Below are 18,770 nucleotides of genomic sequence, written 5' to 3' on the forward strand. Positions count from 1 at the left end.
ATTTCATGCATTTTCATGTATTATTTCAAGGAAATCAATACAAAGAACAGAAGGTGTTGAGTTTCATTTTAAATTTGGTCTCCTTTCTCGGTGAGTTATAATGTTTTATGATCTTTGAACAAAGAGCCTAGATTATAGTTGCAGTCCCTTAAGGCTGTATGCTGTTTCATTGTTGCCTATAATTCAAGGAGTTATGAACATGCTTCAGGGAAATCAACAGGGTTGCAAGTTTATTGAGGAGGATATCAGGTAAGAATGAGATTTAGATGGAACATTAATATCCAATTTACAAGGTAAATGGATAGGTTTGGAGTCTTGACATAAGATATGTGTCTTAGATATCCAAAATGCATGAGGGAGATTCGTGAATTGCCCAATGGATGAGGCACTGAACAGCTATAGGATCATTAGTTTGTTGTCCATACATGGTTTTCATCCACTTTCCCCACCCACATAAAATCAAATCAAATTGAAATCATCTTTATATTTTATGTTTGAAGAGCTAAAAGTATTGCCCTCACTCAACTTGTGAATTTCATAGAGTTGCAATTTGCTATTGCACGTCTTTGTGATTGCATAAGTATTAGGAGATATAAGGGTTCTATCTGCTTTGTTAAATTCAGGAATATGTTTAGCATTGGTACCATATAAATTGAATCTAAGGTCCACCTGTCTAGGTTTTGCAGAGCCTGAAGTAGAAGAAGGTTCTAGCTTTATAGTTGGCCTGATGTTTGAAATAGTATGTTGAAGATGGGAGTTAGCTGCCCCTAGATGTACCTTATTCTCATTGGGGTAATTTGAAACCTATAGCATCTCAAAACACCAATAGGAAGAATCAAATATTGTTACCTTTGGTAGAAAGACTTGATAAGAATCATTGTACTAGAGTAAGAGTATGTTTGGTTGAAGGTAATCAGTTTGTTAAAGATGTAAAGGACTAGAATTTTTTTTTGCTTTGATTCCTAGAAAGATTGAGAAACAAGATGAACTTGAGCATGCACTTGAGATTGAATCTTTGCTAGCTGAGTTTCAAGATATTAGTTCCGATAATGTAACTGATGGTTTACCTTCTGTGAGAAGTATTAGTCATTGTATAGATGTGATACGTGGAGCTAGTTTGCCTAATAAAGCACTACATAGATTGACACTTGTTGAAAATGTTGAATTGAATAGACAAGTGCAAGAATTGCTTGAAAAGGGTCCGATTAGAGAAAGTTTAAGTCCTTGTTCAATACCTGCTATATTGACACATAAAAAGAATGGAGAATGGAGAATCTGCATTGATTCTAGAGCTATAAACAAGATAACGGTGAAGTATAGGTTTACCTTGCCTAGGATGGATGACATAATGGATTGTTTGAGGTTAGAAAGATATTTTACAAAGATTGATTCAAAATGTGGCTATCATCAAATCAGAAGCAGAGAAGAGGATGAATGGAAAATTGCTTTCAAGAGAAATAAAGGTTTGTATGAATGGCTGGTTATGCCTTTTGGTTTAACTAATGCACCTAGTACTTTCATGAGGCAGATGCGTGAGGCTATGAAGAAATTCTTTGGTAAGTTTGTGATTGTATATCTTGATGACATTTTTATATTCAGTAAAACTAAGGAAGAACCGTTTGAGCATATTAGACAAGCATTGCAGAGATTGAAGGAAGAAAAATTGTTGATCAATTTGAAGAAATGTTCTTTTATGAAGGAAAAGATTGTATACCTTGGTTTTGTGATTTCAGCTGATTGTTTAAAGATGGATCTTGAAAAGGTAAAAGCTATTCTTGATTGGCCTACACCTGAGAATTTTGGAGAAGTTAGATCATTTTATGGATTGGCGAGTTTCTATAGGAAGTTCATAAAAAATTTCAGTTCTGCATGCAATGCTATGACAAAAGCTATGAGAGGAGACAAACTGGATGGTAGTGGAAGTGCCATTGGCGTTGTTTTGAGTTAAGAAGGAAGACTTGTAGCTTTCTATAGTGAGAAGTTGAATGATGCTAAGAAAAGGAATTCAATTTATGACCAAGACTTTTATGCTATTGTTCAAGCTTTGAAGAAATGGAGACATTATTTAATGCCTAATGATTTTGTGTTGTACATTGACCATAAAGCCTTGTAGTATTTGGGAAGTTAGAATAAGTTGAATTAGAGACACATGAAATGGGTAGAGTATTTGTAGAAATTTTCCTTTATGTTGAAACATAAGAGTGGACTATCAAATAAAGTTGCTGATGCTTCGAGTAGAAGAAGGAATTTGCTGAAATAAATGAGAATTGAGGTACTTAGTTTTGATGATTTGAAATATTTGTATGAATCTGATCTTGATTTTGTAGAATCTTGGTAGGCTTGTAAGAATCAAATGATGAGTGAGCAGAATAAGTAGATTGATTATTTCATTTAGGAAGACATTTTGTTTAAAGGAACTCAATTGTGCATACCTAGAGGATCTATGAGAGATAATATCATGAAAGAGAAACATAGTGGAGGGCTTGCTAGACATTTTGGAATTGATAAAACAAGTGTATCTTTGACATGTATTTTTGGCCTCAATTTTATAAAGATGCGTAGATGATAGTTAGAAGTTGCAAAATTTGTCAAACACCAAGAGGAACTAGTCAAGATTTAGGATTGTATTCACCACTACCTGTACCAAATAAACTTTGGAAAGATATCAATATGGATTTTGTTATTGGTTTGCAAAGAACTTAGAGAGGTATTAATTCTATTCTGGTAGTGGTTGACGGATTTTCAAAAATGGCTCATTTCATACCTTGTAAGAAGACATTTGATGTAGTACATGTGGCTGAATTATTCTTTAAGGAAATAATAAAGGTTGCATGGGTTGCCTAGGACTATTGTTTCAGACAGAGATACTAAGTTTATTGGTCATAAATGGAGGACACTTTGGAAGAAATTGGATACAAAGCTGACAGATGGACAAACTGAAGCTGTGAATAGAAGCTTGAGTAACTTACTGAGATGTTTGGTTGGGGATACGCCTGCTAATTGAAATTCGATTTTAACACAAGCAAAGTTCACATAGAACAATTCAGTGAATAGAAGTACCAAGAAGACTCCTTTTGAGATTATTAATGAATTGAATCCTAAAAAAACTACCGAAAAGAGAAGTGATGAAGCAAAGGAATTTGTAGATTTCATGAAGACTTTGCATGAGGAAGTAAAGAAGAATTTGGAGGATGGTAACCTTGAGTGTAAACAGAGAGAAAATAAAGGAAGGAGACAAATCTTTTGAGGTTAGAGATTAAGTGATGGTTCGTTTGAAAAAAAACAAATTTCCAGTTGTTACCTATAGCAACCTAAAGATGAAGAAGTTTGGTCCTTGTAAGATCTTAAGAAAGTTTGATAGTGGAAATGCTTTTGAAGTTGAATTACTAGAAGACATTGTTATTTTACCTATATTCAATATTGTAGATGTCTTTCAATACTTTGAATCATATGAGAAATTAAAAGATATCCTAGATTATCCCAAGAAGAAGATTGACAACATTGAGAAGGTTTTGGAGTAAGAGTACCAGAGGAAAATATTGCATGGATTACCTTGTTTAGTGGAAAGATAAACTAGTAGAAGACAATTCATGGATAACACAAGTTGAGTTGGATCTTTATGATTTAGGTTAGAGCATTAGGGTTACCTAATGTGGACATCAATTCTTTACTTACCCCAAGTTTTTGATGTAGGAGCATCTTGGGTTAATGAGCACTCTTGCATCACCCAAAAACATTTCTTGATTCCGCATCGGTCTATTGTTTGTGAAGTAGTCATAGCTGCTTGGAGTTCTGTGTTGAGCGTAGTCAGTATCTTATTGAGGACCTATTTTCAGCCCTTACCCTAAGAGCGTAAAAAATTGATGTATCATATGCTTTGAGTTTTGCACCATTCTTTTTGGTCTTAGTTTCCTGCAATCTTCTTCCAATGAGGTGTGTCATTTCTATTGGCAGGGTTTTCTATGATGACGTGGCGTCTTGCACAGTTGGGAGTCGACTCCTTGATCATAAATGGACTTACCTTCACGAGCACATGAACAAGTGATGCCCATTACTTGGGTTATGATTCACACCTCCAAGGCGGGACCTATACTGTAATTAAATGCTTGACTGGCCAACTTGGGGTCTAGTTGGCATTTACGACTTGGATTTGTTGTAGGAAAATAGTAGATGAGGAGTGAGAAAGCTTCTAGGTTAAGAAGGAAATGGAAGGAGGTGAGCTTTTAACCCGAAAGGCCTCAAGCCAAGCATATTGAATGTTATTACATATATTTCATCATGCTAGCTGTAATCAATTGGTAAACTTGTGAATTTCTGTTGTCTCTTGGCTGCAATTCTGTGTTTGCTTCCATGTGTATTGAAGGTAGGTTGTTAGGTGATTAGTTCCAATTTTTGATTGGTCCCATTCTCTATCAATCCTTGTGTCGAATTTGGAGTCCAGATGACTAGGTTATGGCCTTTTAAAGTTGGACTGTGGGATTAAAAATGCAAATGGTGAGGGGTGAATGTTGTAACAAAGGAAAATCACCTGTTGTGACAGTCATATAGATGTCAACGTTAAGACGGTGAGTTGGTGGGTTTTTGCAAAACATTTAGTCCCACATTGGTGGTTTGAGGGGCTTCAAAGTTGTTTATAATGAAGAATCTTTGCATGTAAAACAAAGATGAGAACTCGGTGACACACATGGGTAGCGACAACGGAGCTGTAGCACATGGGAGGCGCTAGTTGTTTATGGTGGATTGTATGTGCGGCTTTCAAATGGCTATCGACGAAACTGTAGTTCAAGTTAGCTGTATGCGTGGGATGGAGGTTTAATTTTAAAGATGGGTGACTCCATTGTCCTTATTTTTTTGAAATACAATTTTTTTCCAATGCACATTGCCTCGGTTTTGCATTTGAGGCTTTGGGAAAAATGTTTTTTTCCATAGAGAGATCTAGGCACCAAAATAGGGTGAATTTTAAATCAAAATTTGTCACTCAATCCTCCCAGACACAATGGCATGGTTCTTTTGGCCTGAAAATACCTCCTTTGCATGTTTTCCTCTAGATCAGAGTTACAAATGTGAGCCTATGGCTTGTGCAAATGAACTTCGATTTGGATGAAATTAAAGTATAGCTGCTGGACTTAGTCGAGCCTTCTGGATGCAATGGAATTGTCAAAATTGCTCTATGAATCCTCCAAAGTGTTGCAATTAATAGATCAAGAAAATCAATATATATGCAAAAGAGATAAATGGATCTTCATAAATCCTTTTTGATTCTCCAGTTTGTAATAAAACACAAGAGGAGCATATGTGATTTTACAAGAACTCTAAAAATTAATTTAATCTTTCAAAATGGACTCTGATGCCATTTTAGAATATGCTAATAAAACAGATATAACCCAAAATCCAATTGAAAGTGTTAGAACAAATTTGGAAACCAAAATAACACTTTTAGACAATCTTGATGTATATGCACAAAGGCATACTAGCATCAAGCAAAATCTCTATTATGTTATCCTAGCATATACAATATATCTCTAATATGATGAAATACATAAGAGTTAGGCCGATTATATAGGCAAGAGCTGATAGGAGGTTTGGACAAGGTTGAAACATGTGTCTCAACTTGGAGGAAGTAGAGTCCCCACAAAACCAACCACCTACCATTTAGAAGGGTGGTGTCCAAATTGGGCTTGACCATATCTTAGTAGTACTGAAAGTCAAAAGTATGGCTCAACAATATCCTCCTAACAATAATATGCAAAATAAATAATTCCAACTAATAAATGCGTACTCATAGGGTTTGCCGAATTTTTGGCTTTAGATTCAAAATTCTGCGAACCTCTAAAAAATGAAAAACATTCGCCAAGTTCGTCATAAAATTCGTAAAAAGCTATTTTTGGATTTTTGGGCCAAAAAAATTTCAAAAACAATGCCCTTCGTTTGCATCTTTGAAGGTGAGTTAGGGCAAAAAATTGCAAAAACATTTCTATGCATTTGAAACTTGATTAGGGCAAAAAAATCCTTGGAAAAAATTGCGTCTAAATATCACGACGCCATTGGAGGGTCGTGTGTGAAGCTCGTGGAAAATCGTATTACCTTGCTCCAGCCTCTTGTCGGCTATTGCCTCTTGCCATTCGTCTCCATTTTCGTTTGCTTGGCTTTGTTCCTTTGTGTTTGCTTTATCTATTCGTTTGCTCCATTCGCTTCTCTATTTCCAGCTAAAGATTTGATGACATTTTTATTATTTATTTGTTGATGTCTACAGTTTGATAACATTTTTTATTTATTTGTTGAGGTTTAAAAGTTTAATTAGATAATAATATTAAATGTTATTTTAATTATAATGTTTTAATGTTTTGTAAGCTTATGATAAAATGTTATGTTTATTATTTCTTTATCAATATCTGTATGTATTTGTTTTAGAAAAACATTAATAATGTGTGTATATTTTATGCATATTTATTTATTTATTATTAGTAAAATAATAATAGTTTGTATTTTTTTTAATGATTATAAATTTATTTATTATTACGGTGTTTATTTATTTATTTTTAATTCTGTAATTTTAAAGTTTTATTTTATTAGAAAAGATTAAATAGAGAGATTGTTATTCTTTTATTTTAATTCTCTTATTAGCAAAGAAAAGTAAAAAGCAATATTATACTCTTTAATTGTCTCTGCAAAGTTACAAACTTTCCCATAGCTAGGACTCAGGGTCATATATATATATGGCAAATTTATTGTCGAACTTTTTTCAATTTTTTTTACCTTGCCGAACTTTTTTCCGAACTTCATAGTTGTCGAACTCGAACTCAAACTCGAACCTTGTGACTTAGAATAAATGAGTTCACCTAAGTAAACTTAATAGAAGAGTGAAATGGAAAAGAACCATTTACTCTAACATTTCCTTTGTCTTGGAAATTTTTGATCAGATAAGTAGACTTGTGGCTGATGATCTTGTATATAAGTAGTGTAGTAGTCCTTGTTTGAGTAGTGCTAGACACAAAGGGTACTAGATGGTTAGAAGAGATTCAATACAAGAAGTAGGATAACTTGGGTTTGTTTGAAGTTTGATAATTTTGTGGGATGATCAGCTGTGAATAGGTTGCCAAAGGCAGTGGATATTCCTGCCTTATTGCAGTTGTATATTGACAATTTGACAATGACAATGTAATATCTGCATTAGCAGGCCAACTTGATGGTAATCTAGTGATTTTCTTCCTTTTGTGTTCATTGATTGTTAGTTTGTTTGGGCATTTTTGTTGTAGTTTAATCTAGCTGCAAGGTCAGACATCTCCTTTGGGGATTCTCTCTCCTTGAATGTGTTATAATGTCTCCACCAAAGTTGAGAAGTAGCACTCTTGGTGCAACCCCTATTGTGATATAGGAAAAGGTCAAGGGGAAGCCTTTTGCACCAAACCCAAATTAAAGCCTTTGAGACCGCACAAACCATCATGCACATGCTATTTTTCACAACTCTAGCAATTTAACCATCCTCCAAACCCTTTAAAAGTTCCGCAACTTTTGTGCTTTTATCCTTTTTTCTTGATTTTCATAGACCTGACTGTTTTTCTTCTCAATGCATGGTGAGCTGGCAGACTTCATAAGTTTGACATTACTCATTGGGTGTTTTGAGTCATGAGTGCTTAGGCCTTTGCTATCTTTTAATCTATTTCTAACCTCAATCCTTTTTTCTTAGTCCTCACCCTAACCTAAACCCTACCTCTAACCCAATATTTTTATTAATTGAAATGATATAGTCTTTTATGTCATGCCCCTTATCAGCTAGGATGACCAGATGAACAAAAAGGTGTTTTTTAACATGCATTATCTTATATATGTTTTTTAAGAAAAACCAATAAATTCGTAAATAGAAAAACAGAATATTGAAAACTAGACACCCATTTTGGGCCGACTGGTTTTGTACTAAATAAATATTAAACAAAATAAAAGTAGTTACAAGCTGTTGGTCGGCCTAGTTTTGGGCACATCTAAACCTAACGCATAGGTCAATATAAAAGAGTTGAAGGTGCCATTTCAAAATATACTTTTTGGGCATTTTTGATTAATTTGCCGTTTGTTCTGCAGGCACAAAATCCCTTGTCACTGGCCAAATTTTTTGAGGTAAATCCTACCCTCAATCACAACATTTCATTATTTTTTGCTTTGAACTTTTCATAGATCTTAAGTTTAGATGTCTTTTTCCTAGAGTAGTGTTTAGTCCAAGGTAGCCCAAGAGGGGGTGATCACATGTTCAGACTTGGTGCACCATTTTTGGAGGGATTTGAGCTCAATTTCATATCTGGTGGATGTTATTGACTGAAATTTTGAGTCCGATCAATTCCACCAGTTACAACTAATGTATAATCAACAAGGTACCCATATTGCCCTCAAGTTGCTACCAGTAGCTGCCAACAGCCATACATATCTGAATGCTCAACAACTACAAATTAAAAATCATTGTCTATTGCATCACTGGGGTTGAGGGTTTCAGACCACAAACTCGAATGAGAGCACATGTTTGAAGGCATTGGATGCGAATACATCCTTTGACAAGGCAGTAATCAAGGGCCAGGTGTGATACGGCGCAATATATGGCATATCTGAGATGATTGAACCTTGGGTAGCATAGGCCTAGCCATTGTTATTACCCAACCACTTACACCAGTGAGTTATGGGTATAGTCACGATTTTATTTTGATTGAAGGGACAAACCATTGCAAGGATATTTCCAATCATACCTAGACCCTGTAAAATCATTACAACTGATTTTTTGAGGTTCCTTATCTGATTTAATACTCATGTTTATCAAGAAATTATGTCAGTTGATGATATCTCGTTATGCAACTCTTTGTTTGAGTGAAATAAAGTATTATGGAGTACTTGTTTGTGATGCAAAATTTAGCTTGAATTCATAATTTGAAACTAGTTAAGTTGGATTATTAAGCCCTAGATCTAAAGAATCAGGTAATAGTTGAACGTTTCAGTGGTATCAGAGCCACTGTTTTTGCCAACCTATTTATGTCTGTGATGCAGGTTCAATCATAGGAAAGTCAAGTAACAATGAAGGAAAAAAAAGAAACAAAGAAGCTATAGATGAAAGGAATGGTACCTGAATCTTTTGATTACAACATTTATTCTCTCTTGATTTCTCCGAGTCATTGGAGTCTTTGAGGAGAATTTGTAGTTAGTGAAAAGATCTTACGCCTGCTTCAGCATCACTGTGTTTTCTCCAAACCTATTACGAGCTTCATTGCTTAGAGGTCAAAGTGAAATATAAAAAAGAAAGTAGTATAAAAAGGAAGGAAAAAATTCATCATAGGAAAGTGAGTTTCTTTGGGTAGTGGGTATGCTCCCCATTAATCCTGAATTCGGCTCCATGACCTTGATATTTAAGCATGAGAAAATGAGGAAAGAAAAAATCATGGCATTTTAACTTTAGGTTTGCAAATATCTATATTGGTGCTATTCAACATAAATTCACTAAATGTCAAGCAATGCTTGTTTTGTAACCACAACAATAACCTCATCGGGGTTCTACATGTCTAACCAACAACAATGCTCTATCAAGGATGCTTTTGAAGTCTGGATATTAAAATAGCTAACTACAATAGATCTTAGAATATTTTCAATGGTCTTGTCGAGCAGGGAATAAATGCACTTGCACACCCGTGGGTAATCGAAGATAAAGAATCTTAGACCATTTGTGATTTCTTTCATTCTTAGTACATTTCCTAGTTGTTTGATAAGTGAAAATGAGTTGACAAAGGTAGTTGTTTCCAAGCACGTTTTATCCTTGAGATATTAAGGAACATTTCTTTGGGTGGATCTTAGATGTGAGGTTTTCACATCAGCACCCTATTGCAAATGGGGACCCCCTCGTTTCAATTTGTTGTAGGTTCGATAGTTGCCTTAGGTGTAGAGAGTTAAAGTTGGGCAGTTCTTGTTAAGGAGTGAAGTCTAATGAGGTTAACAAGAGTGAGAAGTCAATAAAGTCTTAAGAGTTAAAAGTGAAACCTTCATCAAGGGTGGGGACCTCAAACAAGGGTTAAGCATGAGATGGCTGGATTTTGAACAAGGGACGAGGATAGAGGTAACAATGAACATGTTTCAACATTTAAATCGGATATGAATCCAATTGAAAATGGAGGAAAAGAAAGCTATCCGATGCATAGTTATAGTAAGGAATGACCAAGCAAAGAGTGGCCTTGGGGTAGATGGTAATGGGCAAGTCTAGTTAGAGAAACCCCTTTTTAAGTAATCTTGAGAATAGGTCAGATTTGGACCTGGTCTCAAGATTCAAAATTCTGATTCCCATGGAATTTTCGCCCCCTCCTAAGACAAAATCCTTGGAACCTTGAGATTTCTACCTAGGTATAGGGGCGACTTAAGACATAATTTCAACTCTAAAATATATAGAAATATCAAACTTGAAGGATAAAGATTGAAAACCAGTCAAAGATTTGAAGAAAAATGAACAAACCTTGAAGGAGAGCGAGGAAGAAATCAGATATCAATAAGTTTCAACCAACCAAGGTACAAATCATATTGAACAAAGCATGAAGTTCACCCTTGGAAGTCATGTTGAATTGTAAAATGCGAGCAGAGAGAAGTGAATTAACAAAGTGGGAAACTTAGTGAAAGATGAATAATCCTAACTTAGGGTCAATTTCCAACCCTAGTTAAGATTCCTGATAGCAGCATCAGTCAAAGTTTCGCCTCCTTGTTTGGAGCAACAAAAGGGGGTAATTGATGTAGGAGCATCTTGCATCAAAAAATAAAGGGGGACATAATTTTATTAAAAATAAAAATAAAAAAATTATGGAGGAGAGAGAAAGTGACGAATAATAGAAGAAAAATAAAAAATAAATAAAAATGGAGAAAAGAGCGAAAATGCATTTAATAGGTGGCATTATTAAATGTAACTTGTGGCTTAGTTGGGTATAAGTAGGGGGTCTTGTGGAGTCTTTTAGTCATTCATTCAGTGGAGTGAGTCATAGAGAGTGTGGAATCCAACTTGGAGAAGAGCATGGAAGATGGAGTAGTTAAGTGAGCGAAGTTTTCCTAAGTGTGTGGACAGAGTGCCGAATGTGAGGCAGTTTACACGTGGATCTTGGGTAAAGTTTGAGAGGGGCTAGTAGGTGAGGCTTGGGAAACGAGGAGATTGCTTGGTGGGGTTGCGAGCACAAGTTTAGATCTTCCTTGGAGGTTTCTACTAGAGTGTGGATTTGGACTAGCTAGTGTTTGGATTGGATCTTGCAGAACTGTTATTGTAATTGCTATTGAATGGCTATAACCGGGAAGGCCGTACAACTTGACACATTACATGTAAGTAGTTATTTATGAATAAAGAGTTGCATTTGGTATCAAATTGTTTATCTTGTGTTGTGTTTCCGTTGTGTGGTTATTTGCTGGGGGCTAGGACATCTCCTTGAGGGATTCTCATGCCTTGCACTGCATCAATAATTCAAATGTAAGTTGGATGGAAGACTTTGTAGCATAGTTACGAGACTCGGAATTGCCTCTGACTCGAAAAGTCAAAATTTGACTTGGACTCGGACTCGGCAACTGGACTCGGCTAGGACTTGGCAAGGACTCGGAAAATCGAAAAACCCATGAAATTTAAAGATTTTTAAGGATTTAACGATTTTTTCATGCATCATTTAGTCAATTAACATCAAATACACAATAATTGAGATAAATAGAAGCTACTTAACACTCATACACAATTTTGCATAGATCACATAAGTATAACAACGAATTTCTAAAGGAAAAAAATTAAATAACATAATATAAAGTTGAAGATTTAAGATTCAATCCTTAATAAATTCTTGACATACCACAACATCATTTTCAGAATTAATATACACTAAAAAAAAACAACTTCCAAAAATCTTTATCTTTTTAAATTTAAAAAAAAAAAAATTTTTTTTTTTTTTTTGGAGAGTCCTGGGCTCAGGACTCGGCGTAGTCCTTGGACTCGGCGAGTCCACGTGGACTCTGCAAGGACTCGGCCGAATCAAAGTCCAGAGGCCATTTGCCTCGGAAAGGCTGCCTCAGCCTCAGACTCACAGAGTCCTAGAATACTGTTTTGTAGTCTTCTAGTTGCTAGTGAAAGAACCCATTGAGGGAACTTGTCTCATCTTTTGAACAATTCCCAAGGTCTAGTTCCTCTCATCGTTGGGTTTCATCTGATATAAATAAATTCTCAATGCTCAATAGAGTATTCTCAAATAACACTACCTCACTCTTGAGGTTTCTCTCTGCATTGTCTTCGTCACGTGTAGACTTCATAGATGGGTCACTTTATGTGGAGTTGGACTCTAAGTCTTCCTTGCCAATTATTGCTTGTATGGTCCAATTATTTGCCCATTATTCCTTCATTTCGATTGAGCCATAATTGGCTATTTGAATGTGTTGACAATATGAAAATCATCCATGCACCCTTAGAAGATAGCACCCTCCTTTACATAGTTGATTTGGGGCAATAAGGATTGGTTTAGTTCCACTTCACCATCAATAATCTCTTGCATTTTTAGAATTACTTAGATTCTCTAATCCCTTATCTATTTGTGCTTTATTTCATTAAAAGTAGTTGATGAACTGAAATTGCCAAATCATTCGCATCTAGAAAGTTGATATTCCGTTGAATGAATAGCACAAGTCCTTGCATGGTTACCAACAAACCACATCATAAAATTAAGTTGTGGCCAACAAGAATGAGAACCTTGGATTTGCTTCTATGATCTTTTTTGCAATCTTTTGTATATGCGGTGTCTTGTTCAAGAGAGGATGGGATATTTTGTATTACACCATGGAATACCAAGTGTTTTCATCCTGCACGTTGGAGTCGTCACAAAACTCACATTGACGGATGAAAACTCAAAGCTTACCATGAAGCCTTGATTTCATGAAGGGTGGAGATTTGTGAAGCCTTGATTTCAATTCTTCTTTCTCATTTTTCATTACAAATTTCCTCCTAGAGTGGAAAGTTGATCCCTACCATGAAGGCTTGATTTAACATTTGAAATTGTCAACGGTCGGAAAATTGACCCACACCATGAAGTCTTTAGCTTGCGAGGGGTGTAAATTTGTGGTTGACCACGAATTTCCACTCTTTATATTGATTTTGCCTCGTAAAGTTTTTGTAGGAGTGAAAAATCAACCATGATCATGAAGATGCCACTTTCATACTTTTCTTTCTAATTATCATTTGAAATTTCTCTCAATTTCATGTGGTGGAAAAACAACCCTAACCATGAAAATTTTACTCTCCTTTCATCTTTCATCAACCTCCAAGAGTGGAAATTAGAAAGGGATCACAATTGATTTCTCACATGTCAAATGGTGGAAATTCATTGTGGAGTATGAAATTCTATTCTTTTCTTTCACCTTTACTCATAATTATTTTCCTTAGGAGTGGAAAATCAACCATGAAAAAGAAGGTTTGATGTTGCATAGAGTGGAGGTCCGTGGTTCACCATGAATTTCCACTCTTTCTTTGAAACATACTTTAATCATTCAACTTCTTGATCATGACACCTTTTTGACATCCTTTTACAATTTTCAAAACTTCACCCTTAATTTTTAAGTTTTGCAATCCCAACTCTTCAACTTCATACCTCATAAAATGGTCAAAACACCACCTAGACTCAACAAGATTTCTCAATTGGTATCAGAGCTCTAGGTTGAACACTAGGGCTTAGGTCTATCATATTGCTAAAGCAATGCACCTTTGTTGATGCAGAACTTTTTGAGTAGCCATGATGAATAGTAGGAACATGAATTGGGCTGGGTCAAGCAATGGGCCTAACAGTAGACCCAACGCAAGGTTGGCTTGCATCCTTGAACTCCTGACTCAGCAAGGAGCACTCTTTGTACAACTGAATAATTGGAACAGGATCTGATACGACTGATACTAGGGTTTGCTTGAATAGGCACACACAATTAGCAAGGGTTGTTTGCATCTTCATTTTTCCATGACTGTGCAGTGAGAGTGATGTTGGAAACCTTGTCTTCTCAGGTTTGAATTAGAATTTTCAATTTTGTTTCTTTACAATTGAACACCTTCATGTTTGATTTGAAATTTGGTTTTCAAAATCAGATCCAAATTTACTGCTGATTGATATCTATTCCCCGAAGAACTTTGTACACTTTATTGACAACATAACCAATCTTTTTTTGGCTTTATGAGATACAAGTTTGCATCTTCCTATGCCCTATGAAATTCTGTACCCTCCCAGAATTTTGAAGATGGAAAACCTGGTATTAGTAATTAAATAATACTTTTGTTAGTTAAGTTAGACTTAAATTATAATGAAACATTTGTTCTATAGGGGTGTCAGTTGCTGACAGTTGGCACCTTAACCAACCATTGGGTACTATTTGTATTCAGGTTGCAACAAGTCACAGTGGTTGTTGATTCTACAGACATGATATGATATGAAAAGATTTATCTTCCTACCAATGTTATGTGCACTCTTCTAGAATTGTATGTTATTTATGGTCTATTGAATACTTCTGTTTTTACTCTGTTTGTGAAACAATATACCCCATATGGAGTAAACAAATTTCTTCATGTCTTCTTATTCTACATAATCTAAATTCCCAGTTAATATCTGATTTCATTAAGTTTTTGAGATTTTTGTCTTGATCTCATTCCAGTAAATCCTTAATTTCCCCTCCAAAGCATTTTTTGTTTCTTTATGCAAATTGAAGTTAAAGCCTCTTCCTGCCAATCGAAGAGCCCTCCCGGAAACCAGGATTTAGTCCAAAAATCTTACCTTCAGGCCTTGCCTTATACCCTATCTAGATTCTAAATTGAGTAACAATGACGCTTATGCACAAGAAGTTTAACAAAAGCTGATCTCTGGGAGTGTTTTCTACTTAAAAGTTAAAAATGTGACAATGATAAATATTATTTGTGTCATTACTACCATAACCTTAGTCTACACCCAATTCTTTTATTTCTTGAGTCTTCACCGAATTTTAGCACCGTGGCCTTATGTCTTGAACCCTCCCCTTCCAAACTACTCTGGCCTTGTTTGCACACAAATTTTCAACCTATAAGAGGTAGGCTATTCTTGTCTTTAGTTTCTTGCAATACAAATCTTCAGTCTTGGTACTGTCTCTGATATGTATGTTCTGTATGATGGACAAGACTATGTTGAGGCTACCTGTAGAACTGATGAGCGCAATATATTTTCTTCTTATTATTGCCATTGTTGTTGCCATCCTTCCTATTTTCTTGAGAATTATCAAATTATTAGACAGCTCTTTCTTAATCTGTCTTATGAACAAAGTTATGCATAGATATTTGCAAGGGTATGATTTAGCTCCAAATCATTGAACTCTCCTTATGCTTAATTTTGCTCTTGGACGGGTGTTAAGAATTAACACATTAAATTTAATCGAGCTTTCAAGTTTCCTCATCATACTCTTTTAATATAGTTTGTAACTTTATGTTTTCTGTAACTGCAAGACAAAAAAAAAAAATTCATAGGGGATGGATACATATTTGTCTTCTGAAGTGATTGGAGTATCTTATCTAAATACATTTCTTGCTATATCATTTAAGATTCGATTTTTCGTTTTGGTCCCCAAAAGTAGAAATATTAGAGTATCATCTGTGGTTAATAATTTTAGTTTGTTGCTTCTTTGCAGGAGACTTGAATCCAAATATAGAGGGCTTCTTTGTTGGAAGACACCCAAAGTCAATAGTGGGAAGGTATTATTTAGTTTACTGCTTTTGCATGTTTTTAGATACATTTCTAATAATCTGATACCACATTTTCAATTTTGCACTTTTTGTATTTGTTTTAACTCAACTACTTGCTACTTTTAATATCATTTCTCCATACATGTAAATGATGTTTAATATTGAAGTATCCATTAAATTTTATATTTATTAATCAAAATATTGTCTTGTAAAGAGACACTTGAGATGGAGATAGTTTGTCTCTTGCTTCTATCTTTAAAGGAGAAAATGAGAGTAAATGATATGATGAGGGTTTGAGAGTTTCAAAAGATGCATGGATTAGTTTGATTCAGAGATAGTGGTAGTTAGTAGCATCTTTGTGCCATATACAATAATTTTTTTACTCATCTATACAAAGCAAACTTAACCCTATTTTCCCAGAATCAACTGATGTCCATTAAGTAAATGAGAGGACTGGGGTGGTTTATTGATTGTATTTTTAAACATCAACGAAACACCACACCACTAATTCCCCTTCTTATTCTAACGGAGGTGTGAACTACTTTTAAATGATCAGGGATTCCGCATCATTATTATGACCATTTTGTAAATCTGCAGTATTACTGAGGCTAAAAAGTTTGGAGGAAATTATAGGTGTTCTATTAATGTGAAATACATTGGGAAGTCTCTGTGAGGAGCTTAACAAATGTGTGCATGTCATTGAAATTCATCAACATCAAAAAGTTTTCTGACTTATTCCTGAGAAATGAAATCTATATATCTTCACGAGGGTGGGATGCTCATTAGACAGACATGTCCCTCTGATCATGTCCAAGATGTCTATATTTATCAAGAAGCACCTTTTAGAAAAAGAAAATCTCTTTGTTTCTTGTAAGACCACAGTGCTACAAGTGTGGACAATATTCTATTTGAAAGAAAGAATATGCACAACCTGATACTGTTAGACTTAGGTATAGAGCACTCTATACAATGTACGATTGACCGAAGATTATAGAAAGCACAAGCTGAACAATGAGGAATAATGCTATCTTATCAGTGATGCAATAGAATGAATTGAGATAACAAAGGGAACCCTTGGTTATGTAGGCCAAGCTAGAGACATAGGATAGTATATGATTATGACAAATGTCTTGATCTTATAATATGAGACAAAGTGATAACTTATCACTTGAATAAGGTCGAAAAGTGATAATATGACTAACCACGAAGAGTAGGAATTCCACTTAAATTGGGAATGTTCCTATATGGTTCCTAATAAACTTAATTACCATGTGTGATTAGGACCTAGTTGAAAAACTTACTAGGTAGAACACCTTAATCAGATCAGCAACCATCCTTAAGCAAAACTTAGGGAGAATGTACACAAATGATGCAAGATGTGTCTCGACTACTAGACCATGTTAGGTACTCGTGTAAAAATGCAATGCAATCTCTCAAAAATAGGTAAAAAAAGGAAACCCAATGGGGCAATAATCCTTCCCAAAAAGGAGATGAAATAAAAATTGCTCTCAACGAAGAATGAGAAGGACAAAACGACATGAAAAAAAAATGCCCACCCCCAATATAGAGTCTTCTGTACTGATGGTAGACAATCGAGATTGAATGTTGAAGATGATCTAATGTTGTCTAACAATGTTCGACACCTGAAGAAACAAAACCAAGATGGTAAGCAAGATGTCTTCCCATTCCTGAAGGGAGGATGAGGGAATAAGGATGAAAATGTCTTTGAAGTATGGTCAAGTGTCTCCATGTAGATGCCAAAAGATCTCGGACTCCAATCAAGCGGTGTAGACCACACTATTGAAGGTGAAAATCTAGAATCTTCTAGAAGTTGATGTAGAACATTATCGAAAGACAATAATACTTCCTCCGAAGACAAAGAAACCTGCTACAAATACTGTACAAAAGTATCCACAATCACGTCACAGTCAAAAGAATTTAAATGTAGAGAAGGAACAAGAGGGTCAAAGTGCTCCCTCACAATAATCGAAGCTGGATCATCTGCATGAAAGAGAAGATGAATGCAATCAATGGTGTCTTCCAAATTTGAAGTTAAGGACTCTAACCAACATACAATATATGTCAAGTGATCATCCATGAAGCCATGTCTTGAAGAGGAAACGTATATTGTTACGCTGAATCACAAGGAGCCCAAACTATAGTAACACAAGCATCCTTGGGAGCAACAGTAGATGTGATCTCAATAGGAGGATATGGAATGTGAGGTTGAAGAACTGGATCATATGTGAAAATACCCTAGTAACTGAACTTCTTCTCAAGATCAATATCCACGCCAGAAGTGGTATTGTCATTTGAAGAATCAAAGTCATCCAAAAGAAAAAAGTCTAAAATGGAGTACAATCAAGATGCATGATCCACCACCTCAATAGAAGTGATTTCTCCATGAGTTCCAAGTCTCTAATGATAATTGAATCAGAATTCCACAATCTTTCGAGTTGCACCATGAGTGGTTTGATAGATGGAAAGGATATTTATTTCCAAGTGAAGTTATGCAGAAAACATAATTGAAAGTGTCATCCCCAATACCAATATATCTCTTCCCAATTAACTTCAAATCTGTATGGTTTCCCATCAAAATAGGTGGCATTTTGCAAGGCTCAAATGAAGAGAATATGGATTTCAAAGATGCCAAATGATGAGAAGCTCCCGAATCTAGAATCCATATCTCTGATCCATGACCTGTAGTAGCACAAAGAGCTTGTCATTTGTTTTTACTTTCCCCAAAAGTGACTCTTTTTCTTGTTTAAATTTTTTTGTTTGGAAGGAGCTGAATTAGAATTTGACATTTGGAAGTCAAACTGATTCTATTCTTGTCAAAAAAATGTTTCAACTCATTGATATTCTTGTTATAAGTATAACGTTCTTCTTCTAGTATGCACAAGTAGGCTTATCCTTGTTAGATGATTCCTGCATAGTAGAATAACTTTTAGATTCTTTTGTGGAATTAGATGTGATTGTGTGTTCATCTTAGGTTTGTTCTTAGACTGCTTTTGGTTCCTGTTGAATCCTATCTCATGACCATCCACCAAAGCATCTGACTTGG

At 35.2% G+C, this 18,770-nt stretch overlaps 1 protein-coding gene across 3 annotated transcripts in view; it reads left to right on the plus strand.

Annotated features, from left to right (window-relative positions):
* The window catches only part of LOC149559096 (protein STICHEL-like 4), a 57,113-nt gene that overhangs the window by 34,777 nt on the left and 3,566 nt on the right, over positions 1 to 18,770 (plus strand). For all 3 annotated transcript variants that reach the window (XM_089833054.1, XM_089833052.1, XM_089833053.1), the window contains exon 6: positions 15,652 to 15,715. In XM_089833054.1, the coding sequence (XP_089689180.1) occupies positions 15,652 to 15,715 (64 nt within the window). The remainder of the gene's footprint in view (positions 1 to 15,651; positions 15,716 to 18,770) is intronic.

Source organism: Cupressus sempervirens, chromosome 5 (assembly GCF_028749045.1).
Source record: "Cupressus sempervirens isolate cs-2001-9-10 chromosome 5, ASM2874904v1, whole genome shotgun sequence".
NCBI classification, from domain to species: Eukaryota; Viridiplantae; Streptophyta; class Pinopsida; order Cupressales; family Cupressaceae; genus Cupressus; species Cupressus sempervirens.